Source organism: Pleurodeles waltl, chromosome 6 (genome assembly GCF_031143425.1).
Source record: "Pleurodeles waltl isolate 20211129_DDA chromosome 6, aPleWal1.hap1.20221129, whole genome shotgun sequence".
NCBI classification, from domain to species: Eukaryota; Metazoa; Chordata; class Amphibia; order Caudata; family Salamandridae; genus Pleurodeles; species Pleurodeles waltl.
This window is the reverse complement of record NC_090445.1, coordinates 50,355,388-50,374,752: the sequence shown is the minus strand read 5'-3', so window position 1 is coordinate 50,374,752 and position 19,365 is coordinate 50,355,388. Positions and strand designations below refer to the sequence as shown.

Below are 19,365 nucleotides of genomic sequence, written 5' to 3'. Positions count from 1 at the left end.
ACTCCTTACCGCCCCTGCCTGCGGGAAAACAATCTAACAAAGGGCTCGATGGCCATGTGCAGCATCCCCGACAGGAGGAGTCACTTGATCCCGTGACTCAAAGATTCTTCAAACAATAAGAACTTGCAACACTCCAGACCCAACACGAGATAGTGGACTTATGCAAAGCATGTGAATCTACAGCACTATATGCCACGAACATATGTCTACTGCGTAAGTAACATTTCCCTTAATAAAGCAGTCCTGCAGTGGTTCCTGGGATAAGTAACAAGAATTGCCAAGCCGAGGTCGGCACCCACACTAATGTAGAATCTTAACTTGGCCCTGACACAACTAAGAAAGAAGCCATTTAAGTCACTGCACAAAGCAGGTCTAAGATTCCTAACAGTGAAAACAACATTCCTGGTTGCCATCACAGGGTCTGTAAATTGCAGGCACTCCCAGTACAAGACCAGAACCTACAAATGCACAAATTCATGTTAGTGGTGAGGACAACCCCGCTTTTTTTCTTTTTCACCTAAGATGATAATCTGTTAACACATTATTACTGCTAGCCTTCTGCCAACAGCCAAAAACATGCAGAAGGAGCCTTACACACATTAAATCTCAGAAAAGCAGTGACGTATTACCTGCAAGAAACAATACAGCATAGGATAGGGAATCAATTTGGTCTCATTTCCAGCCCCAAAACCATAGTCGCAAAAAACTATAGCAAGGTACATAGTACCATTTAAATGAGCCCAAAACTGGCTGGGGTACCTTTGGAAGAAAGAGAGCACAGTCCACTAGAAAAAGGGAGCCATCCTAGCCTTCTTAGTTAATGCAATCATGAATAACATTTGCATGGTAGCTATAATCATCAGTCAACAGGTTCAGAACGCACTATTGCATACTCATTCAACTTGGGAGAATATAGGTGACCAGAAGATGTTAAGCATTGGTATTAAGCGGCTCATCAGGTGTGCAGTTTGAACTGTTACACTCTTGCCTGTTCCAGTTTGTCACATAAGGTGCCTTTCTCATTGCAATCACTTCATGTAGTGAAGTTGTTGAACTGCAAACTCTAACTGTGGAGGAGCCTTTTCTTATTCAAGTCCACAAAGGTTTGGGTGTCCTTGGAACAAACCTATATTTTGTTCTAAGGCAGTCTCCCCCATTCAATGGCAGTAAAACCATTCACTGTCCTCCCCACCCCATCCTTAATCTGTTGCGGAAATGGCCACACTTGAGATTTCAAGAGTCCTTGTAAATTATATTGAATGCATTGAACCCTTTAGAAAGACAGCTTCTCTTTGTAGCTTCTGGCAAGACACCATGGGGGTTCGTTTCACTTCTAAAGCACACCTTAATAGGGGGATTGTCAGATGTATTCAGACTCGCTGTGCCAAAACCAAAGCCACTATAGCTTTCCTAGGTAATATCCTGCATACGAACATATGTAAAGTTGCAAAATGGTTTAGCTTCCGCATGGTCACTAGGCATTATTGTGTGAACCTTCCCGCCCACCAAGAAGGACCGGTCAGGTAAACAGTCCTTAACATTTTATTTTAAACGTCTTCCGAAACTGCTTGCAAGCCATAACTTTTTAGTCTAGGCAAAGCATAAGATCAACAACTGCCCATAATATAAACGGAAAACCTTACCTGTAGGAAGCACTGTGTTTGCAGTTTATAGTGCTGTAACGTTGCATCCGCCCTTCCACCAGCTCTGGATATGAGCTCAACATTTTCCTCAGTATGTTTCTACATTACAAAAACATTCATACAAAGTCCTACTTCTCACCTTTTTCACACTCAACTGCGTGGGAAAACAAAGTGTTTAGTATGTCCTGATGCATTGTGTGTTTCTGAGAGGGATCACAAGTTTCCTTGAAACCGAAACCTCTACCTCGAAGAAAATAACTTGCAGTGTCCGTGCCCAACACCAAATGGCAGGAGTGTCGAAAGCATGCTCATCTACAGTACTGTAAGCTGCAAAATGGTTTGTTAGAGTTCAGTAAAGTTTAGCTTTTTGGGTCAAATTTTAAGACCTGTTGTATATATTTTGTTGGCTTCAAGTCGGCCCATTGCTTTTCGTTTGTCTCTGTGTCCTTTAAAAATCCTTGCTTGCTAATGATCAGTCCTTCCTCTTTGTCCCTGTTGTATTGTCTTTTGTTTCCTTCCACGGAGCACAAGCCAAGTACTGTATCCTAATGCTTTGCTTGTTTATCTTTTTGTTTGGGGGATTATCTTTTTTCTTTCCTCCTGGTGTTATACTCTGAATGTTTTTTTTATCCACACGGGCAGCGCGTTTCATGTTTCAGCACAGCGCCTGCTTTCTTGTTTCTTTTTAGATGGCCGTTCACTTAAATTTGCCAGTGTTTTGTTACTGGGACTTCCTGGAGTGCTTTCTCTTGCAGGATTAGGTCACAGCATGGCAGCTGCACGCCTACCTTCTTCCTACTCTGGCGTTGCGCTTCATGTTTCAGCACTACACCCACTCGCAGGCCTTGTCGTGGCAGTGTAAACACAACTTGCAGGGCTCTCCATCCCTGGACAATGTGCCAGTCATGCTTTGGGATTTATGGATCAAAGCCACAACGCAACTCTGTGCAAAAGCGTACATCATATGTGTTACATCCCATCTGTGACGTGGTCTGTTAACCCTTACTAGACTGCAACGTAATTATAGCGCACTTTTTCTTACACCGTGCTGCAGTTTTTTGGGGTTTTGTGACCTTGCCCTACATATTCTAAAGTGCTTTAAATGATATTACAAATCCGTGTGCGCTGCACTTCTGAACAGTTTAGCCCAGTCTGGGTGTTTATTGCTTCACCCGGGAGCAAATTGGTCTTTTTATGAGTCTGTGGCACCCGAGTGCAGTGTGGGGTGGGGGAGGTCGTCATCCTTCATACTCCACCATTCATGTGCAGCCTGACTATTCCAGGAATACCGCTGTCACAGGTGCCCGTACACATGCACTTTTATTGTCCTGACACTTTGACTCCCTTGTCACCATGGTGCCCAGACATGCAGCATATCACACAGCTCAGTGGGGTATATTGCAGGGAGACAGCACAGTAACTTGAGTCAGACGTTGGCTGGCTGATCTTTACTCCACCACAGACTCCCTTCGCTTGCGCTTCTTCCTCACACTGCTCGCCATAAAGACAGGACATGTCTGTAACCTATTGTACACACAAGGATTGTAACTCAGCCAGCGGTGCCGGTTGTAAGATAGCGATACAAGCAGCAGCTCTATGGTTTCTGAGCGTTCTAAAACATGATGTTCTACTGAAATTTAATAACATTGTAAGGATTCGAACTGTTGACTCCTAAGGCGCCGCATTTGTGAGCGGTGAGCCTTCAGTTCACTGAGCTATCATGACAGCTAGATGAATTGTTAAACATTTATATGCACACTTCTTAACTTTCTATTGCGTTTTCCTCACTTAACACAGCTCATATTGACGCAAAGCATTGAGGACATTTATTATACTTCATTTTGGCTTAAAACTTTCTTTGTCGAGCACAATCAAAGGAAGCATGTATAACATCTATAGCCGCTCCCTCAAGGGACTCGAGTCCGCCGACAACAGATCAGTTCTTGCACATATGGAGGTTTGAGTTTTTAGACTCCCTTCTAGTGAAGCATTGGCATTGATTTAGCACCGCCTTGTTGCTTAGATACGTACCTCTATACAACTTTTCAGTGTTTGGTTCAGGGTCTCTCACCTGCGTCATACAAATTGCAGAAATAACTGGCAACTCTTCCATCCACCCTCCTGTTCACCACCCTCTCCCGATTGCCAAAGCCAATAGCTCGCCCATAAGTGAGACATATTGGCTTTGCCAATGCTTTTTTTGCAGCTTGTTGGGTGGTGGAAAGGAACTCTGGGCAAACAGGAGAGCATGGGGTATCCCAATTTTTCATAAACTATTATTTGGAAGAAATTACTGTTTGATCCCCACTGGTCTGCACTCTACTAGTATCACCTACATGTTTTCATTTCCACTCTGGGAGTAGCGCTCCCTACAACACCTACTACTGCCCAGTGCTTGTACTGTTTAACACTGTGATTTGTCCAGCAGACTGCAACTCTTTTGAGTAAATAATGATGACTGATGTTAGCGCTTCTACCGCTTCCAAGCACCGTTCTGTGAGTGTCCACTGCGCTTTTGCCATACAGCAGCTCCTGTCTGGTGTAAGTTGTTGCTGTGATGAGCTCTGCTCCCACCACTGTAAATAAGCAGTGCATACAGGCAGTATACTTTTATGAGTAGGGGTGGCCATGTGCATGCATGGGGGGAGATGTTCTGTTCTCCCTCGGAAATGTACCCTTCGTATGGTACCTTTTGGCTTTGAGGCAGCTCCTGGAGGCTTTGTTCCGTTTAATATTATCCTTGGGTCATACTTAGCAATGCATGCTAGTGATAAAGGCAGGAACTGCAGAGGCTGTTCTTTGCAGCCATTCTGTGTAACACATTCTTCAAGTGCTCTCCCTTGGGAGAAATGGGTGCATTATGTACTGATGTCCATTGCTGGCTTTCTTGACACGTTACCTGAAGAGCCTCGATTTTGGTCAGTTAATGAAACTCAAGCTCTTTCCCAAGGTTGGAGTCATTGCCCCATCCTGGGTATCACTTCTCTCCCCCACTCTTGACATACCTGCACATTCTGTGCAGCGCTCTATGCTTGGAGATGCAGTTCTATAATAGGTATCCAGTTAAATATCCGCTGAACACATTTTAAACAAAAAATGGATCAGTGGTTCCCAACCTTTTGACTTCTGTGGACCCCCACTTTATCATTACTGGAACCCGGGAACCCCCACTGGATCATTATTGAAATCCGGGGACTCCCCACTGAGTCATTACTTGAAACCGGGGAACTTATCTGTTAAGATTATGACATTTTCTAAGCTATCGTGGACCTCCTGAGGAGGCTTTGCGGACCCTCAGGGGTCCTCAGACCACAGGTTGGGAACCACTGAAATATATTGCTAAAATAACACATTTTAAACTAAAAATAGATTGCTAAAATAAGACCTGCATGGATTTATACTAGTGCCAAAATGTGTTCGTTTGTTTACCACCGCTGGCCATACCTGTATGGCTGGTGGGTAGGAGAAGAGGGAATGAGCTAGAAACTGACAACCAGTAGGGTCTGGAAGAGAGTGAGAGTCCCAGACTGTCCTCATTTCGTGATTATTGGTTGGCAGGCTGCCTTGCTCAAGTTCCTCACTGCTTCGTTGCGTGTCACCTAGTCCAGATGGAAAAGTAGAGAAGTATAGCTTCTAGACTGTTAATCATTTGGCTTGCTGATGGCCTGCTGGACCTGAAGGGAAAGTAAAAGGTAAAACGCAGTTGGCAGGACTGAGTGGCGCAGTTGCAGGCTCAAAAAATGAGGGGTTTAGATTTTGTTCCAAAATTCATAAAGCAATCTATTAATGTTAAAAAGGACGAGCAAATATAGCTTATGCCTCTGTAGCTTGCGATGTAGAACAAAATCTTCTCTTTTGCGTCTGCAGACTGAATTTTCTTTTCTTGTCCCCTCGTACAGGCTCTGGTGGCTCCTTCAACCTTTCAGGCTCCAATGATATGTTTTTGGGAATGCCAGGACTGAACGGAGACTCTTACCAGGCTTCCCAGGTCAGTGTAACCTTGATTCCGTCTTGTGCTGCTTAGACAGTTCTTAGTTAATGGGTGCCTTTGAAGAGGATTTTTAGCCACTCTACAGTGGTCGTTTCAAGCTAGTTCCTAGCCACTTTATGCTGCAGAGGTCATGGTGGTTTCTTTGTTGAATAGAAGCTGTGTGGTGTCCCCAATGTGCAACTGAGGCCTTCCAGTGGCCCTCTGCTCACCAGAATCTCTATTGAGGCCTCTGCCAGACACAGCTTTGTTGTGGTGGACAGTGTCTGAATACTACAGAGTTGATGACACATGGAACTACATCTACATGTGGCTGATGCTGCGACTTGCCATTGCTGTGTATTGTGCTGGACACTGCAAATGCTTTGATTGATACTTTATGTAAATATTGCTGTGTGTTCTAGACTGAGAATTCTGTTATTGACAATATGTGTAGCAGTGATAGTGATTTGAGTGTTCCAGGATTAATAATATGTAACATTTGCCTTGTTTCAGTTGTGCTGGAATGTATGGGCGCTGTGACTGTTTGTAGCTCTTGCTGCATGTCTAAGTGCTGGACTTGTGAGTTTTCAGTTATTGACAATGGTTGGAGTTGTGGTTATTGTGAGTTTTGTGATTCATATCTTCTGTAGCCTTTGCTGTGTGGGGGCCCATGTGCTCTGTGACTGAGTGTACATGCCTCAAAATGTGAGTCTTAAGTAATTGCCCCAGAGCCCATCTTATGTAATAGTCAATCTCCAGAGAGTAGTACACACAGGGTAGTAATGTGTTGGAATTCCAAACACAGGAACGGTTTCCATCTTTTGACTGTGAGGAGTGGAGAACTAGGAGAAAGTTAAGAAGTTCAGGAAGTTGCTTAAAATAGTTAGGAAAGGAAGACTAGTGATTATGTACCCCATTTCCCAGGTTTGAAGGTCTTAACTCCTGGAAAGCCAGCATACTTTTGGGTTGTAAATACAAAAGAGGATGTAGAATTATTGATTTAATTGGTGTGGTCCAATTAGCCTCATAAGTAATATGTAGGGTTTAAACAGATCAGTCATCTGACAAACCCCTTGAAGACACACCAGCTGTACTTCAAATGTTCTACGTTTTGCAGTGTGCCTTTCTCCTGTATTCACTTTCTGTTGTCTTTTGTATATCTAGCTAACTATTTATTAGTTAATTCTTTTGAGGATCGACCAGGTAGTCCCACCCGACTCTCAGTGGCATCGATCCTAAGCCCACAATGCCTCAGTATGATGTAGCCATCTTTAGATTCTTTTTTCCTCACTCGTCTTCAGAAGCAGTTTTAAGTGGAAGAAGCTTTGACCATCAAAATTCGATGGTTACCTGAATAGACATCAGGAGTAGCAGATTTCTACCTTGAAAAACAGCAGGCAGATAGGATTTAGGAGAATGCACAGTCGGAGAGTGATGATTATCCCCGGGGCACTTCTAAGTTAACAGCCAGGAGTAATGGAAACACTCCTTTTAGATTTCGACCAAATTGCCACCATGAATTGGCACAGGGGGACACCCATAAATGTTGCATTCTGTGCTTCCCAAATGACCACAAACCTGAAGGCTGTAAGGCATGCAAGGCTATGCCAAGAACCTTGGAGGTGAGATAAAACAGCTTTGTGTGCATTCCACAATGTTACAAGCAGGCTGCTCATCCTATGAAGTGTATCCTTAGATGAAGAGTATGAAATGTTAGAGGAAATGTAAGATTCTGTGGGAGTAAAAGGATCTGGTACTCCGTGAATTAGAGACTGGTGATATTCTAGAAGAAATTGCTAGAAAGAGGTTTGCATATGCCGAAAAAGCATACACCCACAATGCTAGATGGTTTTACGGTGTTCGAGCTAAGAAATCAAGACCCTAAGTCAAACTATCCAATGTTGAAGCATTTGCCAGTCAAACTACCACCAAAGTCCAGAGCTCCATGCAGCTAAAGCCTCCCTGGTTGGGGCAAGCATTCACACTGAAGCAACTTCAAAAGAGGATCGTGATCAAAGAAAACAAAAGCAATATCACGACAGCAGACATGGACCAACACCTTTAAAAAGAAAAAAGAAGCTGCGGTGTCGAAATTAAAAAGCACTGCACTGAGGCCGAAATTGAAGCATTGCTGCAAAAAAGAAAAAAATGGCATTCATTGGCAGTGAAATCCTATAGCATACCTTTTGGGACACTCAAAGTGGCCAAATGAAGACACCCACAGATCTATAGGGTGCCCTGGCAACTCCATAACTACAAAACGAGCAACAGGATGATTTTTATGAGCAAGGTGACCATCTCCCAGTAGAAGAGGGGGGCACTTGGGGATGAATATCTATTGCAGGACAAAGAGGTGGACTGACTGGAGGGAAATTAACTCCTACTGAGCCAGACCCTCACCTTCAGATGATGTCTCTATATGTAACATTGTAGTGAAGAGGGCAGAGCACACCTACGAGATGCAGCTTGAAGAGGAGTAAGCCGATTCTTGCTTCTTCCTGGAGATCTTTCCATCAGGAAAAAAGTTCTGATGCTCCTTATCTTCATACACCGTGAAATTAATCCTTTAGAAGACTGCCTTCTCACCAGTATCATGTCTTGGGTAGAGAAAAAATGCACAAGGTTGTCTCGAACCAAAATCCTTCATATATGACTTAAATGCAAGGTGACTCCTTTATAAGATGGCCACAGCTCAAACTGGAGCGGACCACCTTCATCCACTGGACTGCTGCCAAACAGGGAAAGGAAAAGGCGGTGGTAGGCTAGAAGATGGGAAGAGCAGCGACCACACAGTGGCGTGTTGCCAACTCAAAACATCCTGATCATCAGAAATAGACTTCAGCAGGATAAGATCGAAGAGCGTATGTATCTGGCCCTAGAACTGCTTAGAAAAAGGGAAGGGCTAAGACGGTCAACAAAGAGAGGAAGACAAGTACCAACCCATGTCTGAAATCCGATCTGGATGCTGCTTATGTGGCTAGATGACTAAGGAGACATGCTATTACACAGGGTCTTGGGTTTCACACATGAAATCAAAGCAATGGCCACAAATGTTCCCTGCACAAGGGAGAATCTATGTAGGCCTTCAATGGATGATTCATTGCGGAAAATGAAGGATAATGAAACATTGCAGGCTAGCCCCTTATTCAGAAGAGGCACACCGAGCAACAGTTGACCTATGGAAGAACCTCTTTCAGCAACAGCAGAAAACCCATATTAGTTGGGGATAAGGAGCAAGTCTAAAATGGCAGCAACTTGCGCAAGAAAGACTTGTTTTGATTCAGAGGTAAGGATCAGTCAATAAGGGGTCCTTGCTCATCTAACAAATGACTTGTACAAAAGTCTCCAACACTTTTTAAAAAATACATTTTTATTGCCGTTTCAACTCGACGAAAACAGAGATAAGAATCACAGTGCACTGCTAAATTCACCAACTGTCATACTCGAAACAGTGCTGTCAGCCACCATCTATAGCTTTCAGCTTTCCCAAATTGTTGCCCACTTTTGGGGGCTTCCTCTACCTTCGTACACTACCCTCTCGGCCAGCTTGCACTAATCCATGTCACATTTCCAATCTTCAAATTGCGGTACATGTTCTGCCACCCAAAAACTAGTCACATTCTGTTTGGCGACACCCAGCCGAGGGGTGACAAAATTAGTTTGTTCACCAAGCTCAACCCAAACACCTCATGAACAGCCCTTTAACCCAAAGTAGAAGAAAAACTAAAGTAGTTCACACTAAAACGGCTTTTTAAGTTACCATTACCTCCTCTTGATGAGTTAGTGAGTTACAGGCTTTAACTATTCTTGGTCCCTGTCTGCAAATAAACAAGGGCATAGTAGTGATAACTCAGTTTTTATTCCAAAGTTTCTACCTCATTTTCATGTGAACCAGTCTATTCAGCTGCCTGCCTTTTCCCAAGAGCTAAAAACGCTTGTGGAAAAAGCACTACATAGACTAGATTAAGGAGAGCTATCATAATACATACAGGAGAAAAAAAGCTGCTAAGGAAGAGGAAATTGTGCTCTTGTGACTCCCAGTAAACCAAGGTCTCCAAGTTTCAAAGGTGGCAATTGCAGAGTGGAAAGTGCAAATTATCCAATCGTTCTGTGGATGGACAAGGAAATCACTAGAAAAAGGGGGCATCTTCTGCCAAGACAAAAGCGGCAACATTAGCCTTTTTAGCTTAATAAATCCAACAGTAACACATATTGGCAGCAATGTGCTCATTAGTGCGTGTAGGAAAGCACCCTTTTTGACATGGTTAGCCCCCACTTTTTGCTTGGTTTGTGATGTGGCTTTGACTGTTAAAGCACTGGGTCCCTGTTAACCAGGTTCCAAGTGACAGATCTCTTTCCCCAAAACCGCAAAGTTGTTTTGCACAATTGGAAAACTCTTTAGATACCACTGTAAGTCTCTTGTAAATAGTACCCCTGGCACCTAGGGCCTAGAGTACTAAGGAAAGCATCTGAGGGCTACAGCACCAATTGTGCCACCCTCAGGGACCTCTCACCAAACTCACACAAGTGCTGCCATTGCAGCTTGCGTGTGTTCTTGAAGGCTACATTGAAAACACAACATGTCACACACACCCCCACACTGCATGTGCCAGGTGTAAGACACCCTTAAGGCTGGGTGCATCCAGGCACATGTGAGGGCATATATGCATGAGCATCATTGAGACAACTTTTTCAACCAACTCCATAATAAGATCAAATCAAGCACAGTGACTATCTAGGTTCGGACCTTAGTGAGTGAGAAGATGGTAACCATTCTGATGGGCTATTGCACTCTACAGATTTAGGGGGCATCGACCACTGGAGAAAAATGATTAGAGTTCCCTTGCCTGCTGTTGTGGCTCTAGATTTGGGGTGGGGGTGTTCATATGTAGGGAAAATCGGGGAATTAGGAGAAATGCAAACAGTGTTAAAGTTGGTAAGATCTGCTGTAATGTACCACGTTAAGTGGATGCCATTTACTTCCCAATGTTGAAATGAGTTTACTTCCTGCAGGTGGAGGCTCTTCGTCACTCGATGGGAGCTGGGGCCTACGGAGAAGGGATGGTTCCTAGCCAGATGTACAGTCCCCGGGAAATGAGGGTATGTCTTAAGTCTGTGGATTGTTGAATGTGGCATACTTTTTTATTTGTATTTATTTCTTTTGTACGAAGATGGTGGTCATTGTAGATGTTGCCACATTCGTACAAGAGTGAGCATGGCTGTCCTGAGGATAAGAAGCTATGTAGTGTTCATATGAATTCAAAGTGGTTGATCCAAGCAATCCCTCTTCTTTTGGCGTAGGTGAGAACCCAGCTGGCTTTATTTGTGATTCAAATGTGAATATTGTTAAAAACTGGTGTATCTCACCTTCAGAGAACTACTTGGCACCAAGACCTCAAATAGTTCATCCAAATTGTTAGGCCTGGGGATATGTGAGTTGGGGAGAGGCACAACATGCACCTTGACACTTCACAGTTCGTCCTTGTGCTAAATTAGCCTGTATGATCACATACTGGACCTGTTTTCTCTGTGCATCACCAATATTTTTAGCCCAAATTTCATGCACTTGTAAGTGCCTTAATCACATGGCTTTCAGGACCTGTAAGTGACCCTTAAAGCTTTAAGCCTGCTTTCATCAGCCTATCATTGAAAAGGAGAACGCAGTCCTGAACACAGTACTGAGCCATGCATAGACTTGCAGCGTGGATAAGCAGAGCACTTTATTCTTGGCAGGCGCTGGTGACCTAATGTAGACTGGTTTCTGCAGTCTCGTTCTGTGAAGGTGTGCACCACCAATTTTAAATTTGGAGTGAATTATTATAACACATTTGATCAGCTTTTTCACTTCCAGGGGATCCTCATCAATGGTCATGAGCACTGAATTATCCAGCTCAAATGTGGGATCTTGGGGCACTTTGAAATATAAGTAAATGTATGTTTGATGGCATGTTTGTCAGTAAATACACATGCTATCAATCAGTTTTTATAAAGCGTGGCTACTCACCCGTGAGGGTCTCAAGGCGTGGTTGGGGGAGGTACCTTATCCGAAGAACCACGTCTTGAGATTCTTTCTGAAGTTGGTGAGCGATGGGTTTGTCTGAGGTGCAGGGGGAGATTGTTCCAGCTCTTTGCTGCTATGTAGGTGAAGGCTCGTGATCCGGCAGTGGTTTTATGAATGTGAGGGCTGGTGGCCAGAGCCATCTGGGCGGAGCAGAGGGATCTGGCGGGGTGTGGAAGGAGACGCAGTGGTTCAGGTAGGCTGGTCCTGTGTTGTGTATGGCCTTCTATGTGTGGGTGAGTAGCTTGAAGGTGATTAGTTTCTCGACTGGGAGCCAGTTGAGGATCCTCAGGTGTTGAGAGATGTGTTCTCTGCGTGGGAGGTCCAGGATGAGTCTGTGTAGGAAGTTGTGTCTCACGCTTCTTGCGGGGAGCTTGCAGGGTTCTTTAAAGTTGCTGGAAACAAAGTTGCAGCTTTTCTTGGAGCAGGTCCGCTGTCCTCGGGAGTTTCTTGTCTTTTCGAAGCAGGGGCAGTCCTCAGAGGATGTCGAGGTCGCTGGTCCCTTCGGAAGGCGTCGCTGGAGCAGGATCTTTGGAAGGCAGGAGACAGGCCGGTGAGTTTCTGGAGCCAAGGCAGTTGTCGTCCTCTGGTCTTCCGCTGCAGGGGTTTTCAGCTGGGCAGTCCTTCTTCTTGTAGTTGCAGGAATCTGATTTTCTAGGGTTCAGGGTAGCCCTTAAATACTAAATTTAAGGGCGTGTTTAGGTCTGGGGGGTTAGTAGCCAATGGCTACTAGCCCTGAGGGTGGGTACACCCTCTTTGTGCCTCCTCCCAAGGGGAGGGGGTCACAATCCTAACCCTATTGGGGGAATCCTCCATCTGCAAGATGGAGGATTTCTAAAAGTTAGAGTCACCTCAGCTCAGGACACCTTAGGGGCTGTCCTGACTGGCCAGTGACTCCTCCTTGTTGCTTTCTTTGTTCCCTCCAGCCTTGCCGCCAAAAGTGGGGGCCGTGGCCGGAGGGGGCGGGCAACTCCACTAAGCTGGAGTGCCCTGCTGGGCTGTGACAAAGGGGTGAGCCTTTGAGGCTCACCGCCAGGTGTCACAGCTCCTGCCTGGGGGAGGTGTTAGCATCTCCACCCAGTGCAGGCTTTGTTACTGGCCTCAGAGTGACAAAGGCACTCTCCCCATGGGGCCAGCAACATGTCTCTGGTGTGGCAGGCTGCTGGAACTAGTCAGCCTACACAGACAGTCGGTTAAGTTTCAGGGGGCACCTCTAAGGTGCCCTCTGTGGTGTATTTTACAATAAAATGTACACTGGCATCAGTGTGCATTTATTGTGCTGAGAAGTTTGATACCAAACTTCCCAGTTTTCAGTGTAGCCATTATGGTGCTGTGGAGTTCGTGTTTGACAGACTCCCAGACCATATACTCTTATGGCTACCCTGCACTTACAATGTCTAAGGTTTTGTTTAGACACTGTAGGGGTACCATGCTCATGCACTGGTACCCTCACCTATGGTATAGTGCACCCTGCCTTAGGGCTGTAAGGCCTGCTAGAGGGGTGTCTTACCTATACTGCATAGGCAGTGAGAGGCTGGCATGGCACCCTGAGGGGAGTGCCATGTCGACTTACTCGTTTTGTCCTCACTAGCACACACAAGCTGGCAAGCAGTGTGTCTGTGCTGAGTGAGAGGTCTCCAGGGTGGCATAAGACATGCTGCAGCCCTTAGAGACCTTCCTTGGCATCAGGGCCCTTGGTACTAGAAGTACCAGTTACAAGGGACTTATCTGGATGCCAGGGTCTGCCAATTGTGGATACAAAAGTACAGGTTAGGGAAAGAACACTGGTGCTGGGGCCTGGTTAGCAGGCCTCAGCACACTTTCAATTGTAAACATAGCATCAGCAAAGGCAAAAAGTCAGGGGGCAACCATGCCAAGGAGGCATTTCCTTACAGTCTGGCGATAGTGTTCTGGATGAGTTGTAGTTTTTTGATGTTTCTAGTCGAGGTGCCAGCGTAGAGGCCGTTGCAGTAGTCAAGCTTGCTTGTGACTAAGGCGTGGGAGACTGTCCTGCGACAGTCTGCAGGGATCCATCTGAAAATCTTCGGAAGTTTCCGGAGTGTGTGCTAGCAGGAGTCGTCGACTGGGTTTACCTGGCAGGTCATGTATAGTGAGGAGTCAAGAATGATGCCTAGGTTGCGTGAGAGCTCAGTCAGTGCGGGGGGAGCACTGACAGATGTGGGCCACTAGGAGTCGTCCCAAGCTGAGGTGGTGTTTCCAAAGATGATGAGCTCAGTCTTGTCGGTGTTGAGCTTGAAGCAGCTTTCTCTCAACCAGCTGACAACAGGTTCCATTCCTGAGTGGAAGTTCCTTTTCGCCGTGTCCGGGTCTTCGGTGAGGGAAATGAGTTGTCTCATCGGCATATGACACTATGTTCATACTGTGGCTTCTGACGATGACTGAGAGAGGGGCCACGTATACGTTGAACAGTGTGGGACTCTATGAGAATCCTTGGGGGACTCCGCAGTTGACTCCTGTGGGTCTGGATGTGTAGGGAGGGAGTCTGACCCTCTCGTCCTCCCGGAGAGGAAGGACTGGATCAATTCCAGGGCTCTTCTGCAGATTCCTATGTTGTGGAGTCTGGTGCGTAGAGTGCTGTGGGAGACTGTGTCAAAGGCTGCTGAGAGGTCGAGGAGTATGAGTGCTGTGGTGTGGCCGCGGTCTAGGTGTAATCGGATGTTGTCGGTGACTGCCAGGAGGGCAGTCTCCATGCTGTGGTTGCTGTGGAAGCCGGACTGGGAGCTGGCCAGGGAGTTGTTAGCCTCAACGAAATTCCGTAGTTGTACGTTGATTGCTTTCTCCAGAACTTTGACGGGGTCAGTCATTGGTTGCGGTGCTAGGACTTCCTGGGAGCAAGCAGTCCTAGATGTCCTGGATCTTGGAATGGAAAAAGGAGGTGCGTTAGTCAGAGAGGTCCTGTGACGGGGGGGATGCTGGTGGCTTCATGGGGGGTAGGGGAAATCTGTGCACTCATTGATGACTAAGCAGAGTTCCTTAGAGTTGTGTGTGGAGGAGTTGATGCACTCCTGGAGTGTGTCTTTCCTTGCGTTCTTGATTGTTCGGGGGCAGTTGTGCCTCTGAAGGAGGCGAGGTCTTTGCTGGTTTGGCTGAGCCTCCATTTTTTTCTCTACACGTCTGTGGGTACGCTTTGATTCTTGGAGTTCAGCGGTGAACCAGCTGGCTTTCTTAGGTACGCGTTTGGCTGATGTCAGCCAGAGGGAGGCTGGAGTGTCGGCGCAGTCGGTGATCAATGCGTTAAGATTGCGTGCTGCTGTGCTGGCGTCATCTGAGGGAGGGATTTGGCGAGAGATGAGGGGAGTTGTTTGTTGGTGATTTTCTTCCGTTTCCTGTGGGGCTGATGGGGGTGCGGGTGCAGCTGCTGGGTGCTGTGATTGTGAAGTGAATGCAGCAGCGGTCGGTCCAGTCTGGGGTTGAGATGGTCTCAATGGTGATCTGGTTGCTTGAGGTGAAGATTGGGCCCACTTTGTGTCCTGCGATGTGCGTGGTGGGTGTGGAGACCAGCTGTCTGAGGCCGAGGGTGGTGAGGTTGTAGAGTAGAGCGGTGGTGTCGTCGAGATGGAAATTCAGGTTGCCAAGGAGGAGGTAGTTGTCTGACGCTAGGGCCTGGGAGGTAGCGATGTTTACAATGTCTTCTATGAAACCTGGGTGGGGGCCGGGTGGGCTGTACACCAGGGTGCCGCAGATGGAGGAGTTGTTTGGAGTGGACCAGGAAGTAAAGGTGTTCCATGGCGGTGCATTGTTCTCCTGAGACGTCCTTGGTACATTGGCGAGTCCACCCAGGTGGGAGGGCCAGTCCTTCCTTAGGATGCTGTATCTGTCGGGAATGGTGATGGTGATGTCTGGTCCCGAGGTGGGGTTGGTTCAGGTCTCAGTAAGGAAGGCGATGTCTAGTCAAGCAGTGTCGATCAAATCTCAGAGTTCGGTGGCATGTTTGTGGAGGGAGCGGATGTTCAGGAGCAGACAGTTGATGGGGTTGTGGAGGTTGTTGGTATCTCTGTGTGTGGCGAGTACCTTCAGCTTGTTGAGGCTGGCGCTGAAGTTGCAGTTCCCGCAGATGTAAGGTCTGTGGGTGCCCTTGGGGTAGATGATGCAGCAGTTGCTGAGACATCCGGTGTTGAGGTGGAGAAGGGTCACGGTGTCGTAACGGAGGCAGGCCAGGGGGTGGTTAAAGGGAGATCCATGGTTCCTGGCGCTGGGCGCGGTCTGGGCGCAGACTGGCTTGCCTTTGACGCACCAGCGGCGTGTCGCGTGTGCTGCGGCCGCATTTAAGAAGGGGAGCAGTCAGGTGGGAGGGTGGGAAAGGTGCTTCGCAGGGGGAGGGGGACGGGGCCAGAGGGGAGCAGGAGGGGGGCAGGGAAAGGAGGGGAGATGGAAAAGAAAAGGGAAAACGAGTGAAAAAAGGCAGAAAAAGCAAGAGTGAAAGAGGGCAGAGGAAAGGAGAGATGGGAAACGAAAATTAAAACTATGGAATAGGAAAACAAGTGAAAAGGCAGAAAAAGCAAGAGTGAAAGAGGGCAGAGCAAAGGAGGAGAGATGGAAAGGAAAAGGAAAAACAAGTGAGAAAAGGCAGAAAAAGCAAAAGAATGAAATAGTTACGGAGGAAAAGTACTTACTTGTGATGACCACCAGGGATGAGGTGCAGGGACGAGCCTGCTGGTGGAGGAGGGCCTCGAACTGAGAGCAGCAGCCAGAGGAGCTGGGGAGGGCAGAAGACGCTACAGCCTCTTCAGATCCAACCTTACCTAGGGGCTGTACTGAGCACACAGCTGGGGTTACATCCTGGGTTCACATCTCAACTGATCAACAAAGTTGTCCTGATCTGCACAGACAACATGACAACCATGTATTATGTGCAGAAACCAAGGAGGGGTGAGTTTGGGGGGAGGGGGGCTGGGTTGGGGGAATTCCCTACAGCGCTCTCGTCTATCCCAAACAATCTGATGTTAGGCCATCGCCACAACATCCTACTAACGGAACATCTCCCACGGGCACACAACAACTTGCTGACCTCCTCAGCAGCATGCGGCAACAAGTCCACTAGTGGGAACTCCACCCACAAGTCCTGCTTCACTACTTCCAAAAGTGGGGGTTCCTAGATATAGACCTATTTGCAACCATAGAAAGTGCATAATGCCCACACTTCGTCTCAAAGTTCCTGCACCCTCAGTCCAAGGGCAATGCTGTATGGAGGAACTCGTTGGGGATATTTGCCTACTCTTTTCAGTCTCTCCCTCTTTTTCCAGTTTGGAAGCTCAGGTAATTATCCCTCACATTGATCCTAGTGGCCCCCACATTGGCCCGACAACCATGGCTCACCACTCGTCTAGAACTATCGGCAGTTCCTCACAAGAAGTTTCCCCGCAGCCTGGACCTTCTCACTCAGAACCACGGGCAAATCAAACACCCAAATCCCAAGAAATTAAATCTTGTGGTATGGCTCCTGAAATCATAGAATGTGGATATCTTAACCTGCCTTAAGAATTAATGGACATTCTTAAGGAAGCACGTTTACCCACTACTATGGCATGGTGTGCATCAAAATGGAAGCATTTTGTTTTGCTACTGTCTGTCCAAACACTGGAACCCTGGCACAGTTTAAGTGCAAGGCATTCATTCCTACCTACTTCATTTGCAAAAAGCAAACTTGGCATACACTTCCATAAGATTACATTTCGAATCGATAGCTGCATATATTCAGAACAGACAACATTCTTCTATCTTCAAGATCCCAGATTCAGGCGCCAAAAGAGTTCTCCACACTTTGGACGTCAAGAGGGCGTTTATGTTCTACATTGATAAAACTAAAACTTTTAGAAAGATTAAACATCTTTTTGTTGCTTTCTCACCACCATACAAAGACAACCCCATACCTAAATCTGCCATCACCAGGTGGATTGTTAAATGTATCCAGATCTGTTACGCTAAAGTAAAATGACCACTACCTGTTCCTCCTAGAACACTCCACTCGTAAAAAAAGGAGCAGCCATGGTCTTTTTAGGAAACATTCCCATTGCTGACATATGTAACAGCTACATCGTCCACGCTACACACCTTCACTAAATGTTATTGTGTGGATGTTCTAGCAAGCTAATGTAGGGAAGGCCCTTTTCCGTACACTTTTCCAGACCACTGCAACACCCACAGGTTTGTCACCGCTTTTGAGAGGCACTGCTCTATAGTCTATGCAGGGAATGTGTATCTATAGCCACACATGTCCTCAATGGAGCTCCTCCAATATCTCTAAGATGAGCACCGCAAAAGAGGACAACAGATTGTTGCAGAGGGGCAAACAATCTCTAATGATTCCATCCTCTGTTCCCTGGATGCCACAGACACAGCTGTGTGTGGTATAAACACCAGTGTACTAATAAGGAGACATGCCTGGCTTAGATGCTTTTGGCTTCAAACCAGAGGTCCACCAAGCTGAGTTCAATATGCCCGTCGACAAGGAACATCTTTTTGTCCCTCCAGTGGACTCCACCCTTGACAAGTTGAAAAAAAGATACTGACACCGCAAAAGCCATGGGTGCTATTCAGTCTTCCTCGCAAAGAGGCACTTTTCGTTGCCCCACATTTAGAGGTGGTTACAAATCAACAACCTCAGAGGCCTCTACCCCCAGTCCAGGGAGCCTTCAACCTCATACACTTGAGGTTCCTTCAGGGGAGCCTATAGAGGCAATAACAACCAATGCAGAGGTAAGAGTAGCACAACCCCCAGCTCTACCTACACATTCAAACAGTGACTACCTATGTCTCCCCACTCCACACCTGTAGGATGACCTCAAATATTTCATACAGAATGGGTCAACATCACCTCAGACCAATGGGTTCTTTCCATTATTCAACATGGTTACTGCCTGGAGCTCACTTCCACACGTCCAAACATTCCCTCTCGCTCTCACAGGCTATCCCACGAGCACCTCGTCCTTCTCAAACAAGAGGTAAAATCCCTTTTTTTCAAAGGTGCCTTAGAACCTGTTCTATTGCAACACCAATGAACAGGAGTATATTCCCTATACTTCCTCATCCTCAAAAAGGATGTCTCTCAGGCCTATTCTGGATCTCAGACCATTAAACCACTACATTATCTCAGAACACTTTCACATGGTTACTCTTCAAGACGTTATTCCGCTTCATCAAGGTGACTTTGACGACCCTAGATCTAAAGGACGCCTACTTTCATATCCCCATCCACCCTCCACACCGAAAATACCTAAGATTTGTGGTTGCAGACAAACATTACCAGTTAAAAGAACTGCCTTTGAGTTACGACTGCTCCCAGAATCTTCAGTGTTAAGCAGTAGAGGCTGCACATCTCATAAAGCATTTCTTCATCACCTGTCTCACAAGGTTGTCTTAGTCTGCACACAGCTTGACAGCCATGTATTATTTACAGAAACAGTGGTACACAGTTGTCCAGGTTGTCACAACTTGCTCAGACCACCTTCATCTGGTGGCAGAGTATCTCCCAGAGATGGACAACAACTTTGCAGACCAGCTCAGCAGGATGTAGACACAAGTCCACAAATGGGAACTCTACCCAAAAGTCCTTCAAATGTACTTCTCAAGGTGGGGAACTCCTCAGATAGACCTTTTCACCACAGCAGAAAACGCAAAATGTCCAGGCTTCGTCTCCAGGTATCCACACCCTCTATCCAAGGGCAACGCTCTAT

At 46.5% G+C, this 19,365-nt stretch overlaps 1 protein-coding gene across 2 annotated transcripts in view; it reads left to right on the top strand.

Annotated features, from left to right (window-relative positions):
• PBX2 (PBX homeobox 2) overlaps positions 1–19,365 on the top strand; it is a 172,126-nt gene that overhangs the window by 134,490 nt on the left and 18,271 nt on the right. For both annotated transcript variants that reach the window (XM_069237258.1, XM_069237259.1), the window contains exons 7-8: positions 5,543–5,631; positions 10,627–10,713. In XM_069237258.1, coding sequence (XP_069093359.1) covers positions 5,543–5,631; positions 10,627–10,713 — 176 coding nt within the window. The remainder of the gene's footprint in view (positions 1–5,542; positions 5,632–10,626; positions 10,714–19,365) is intronic.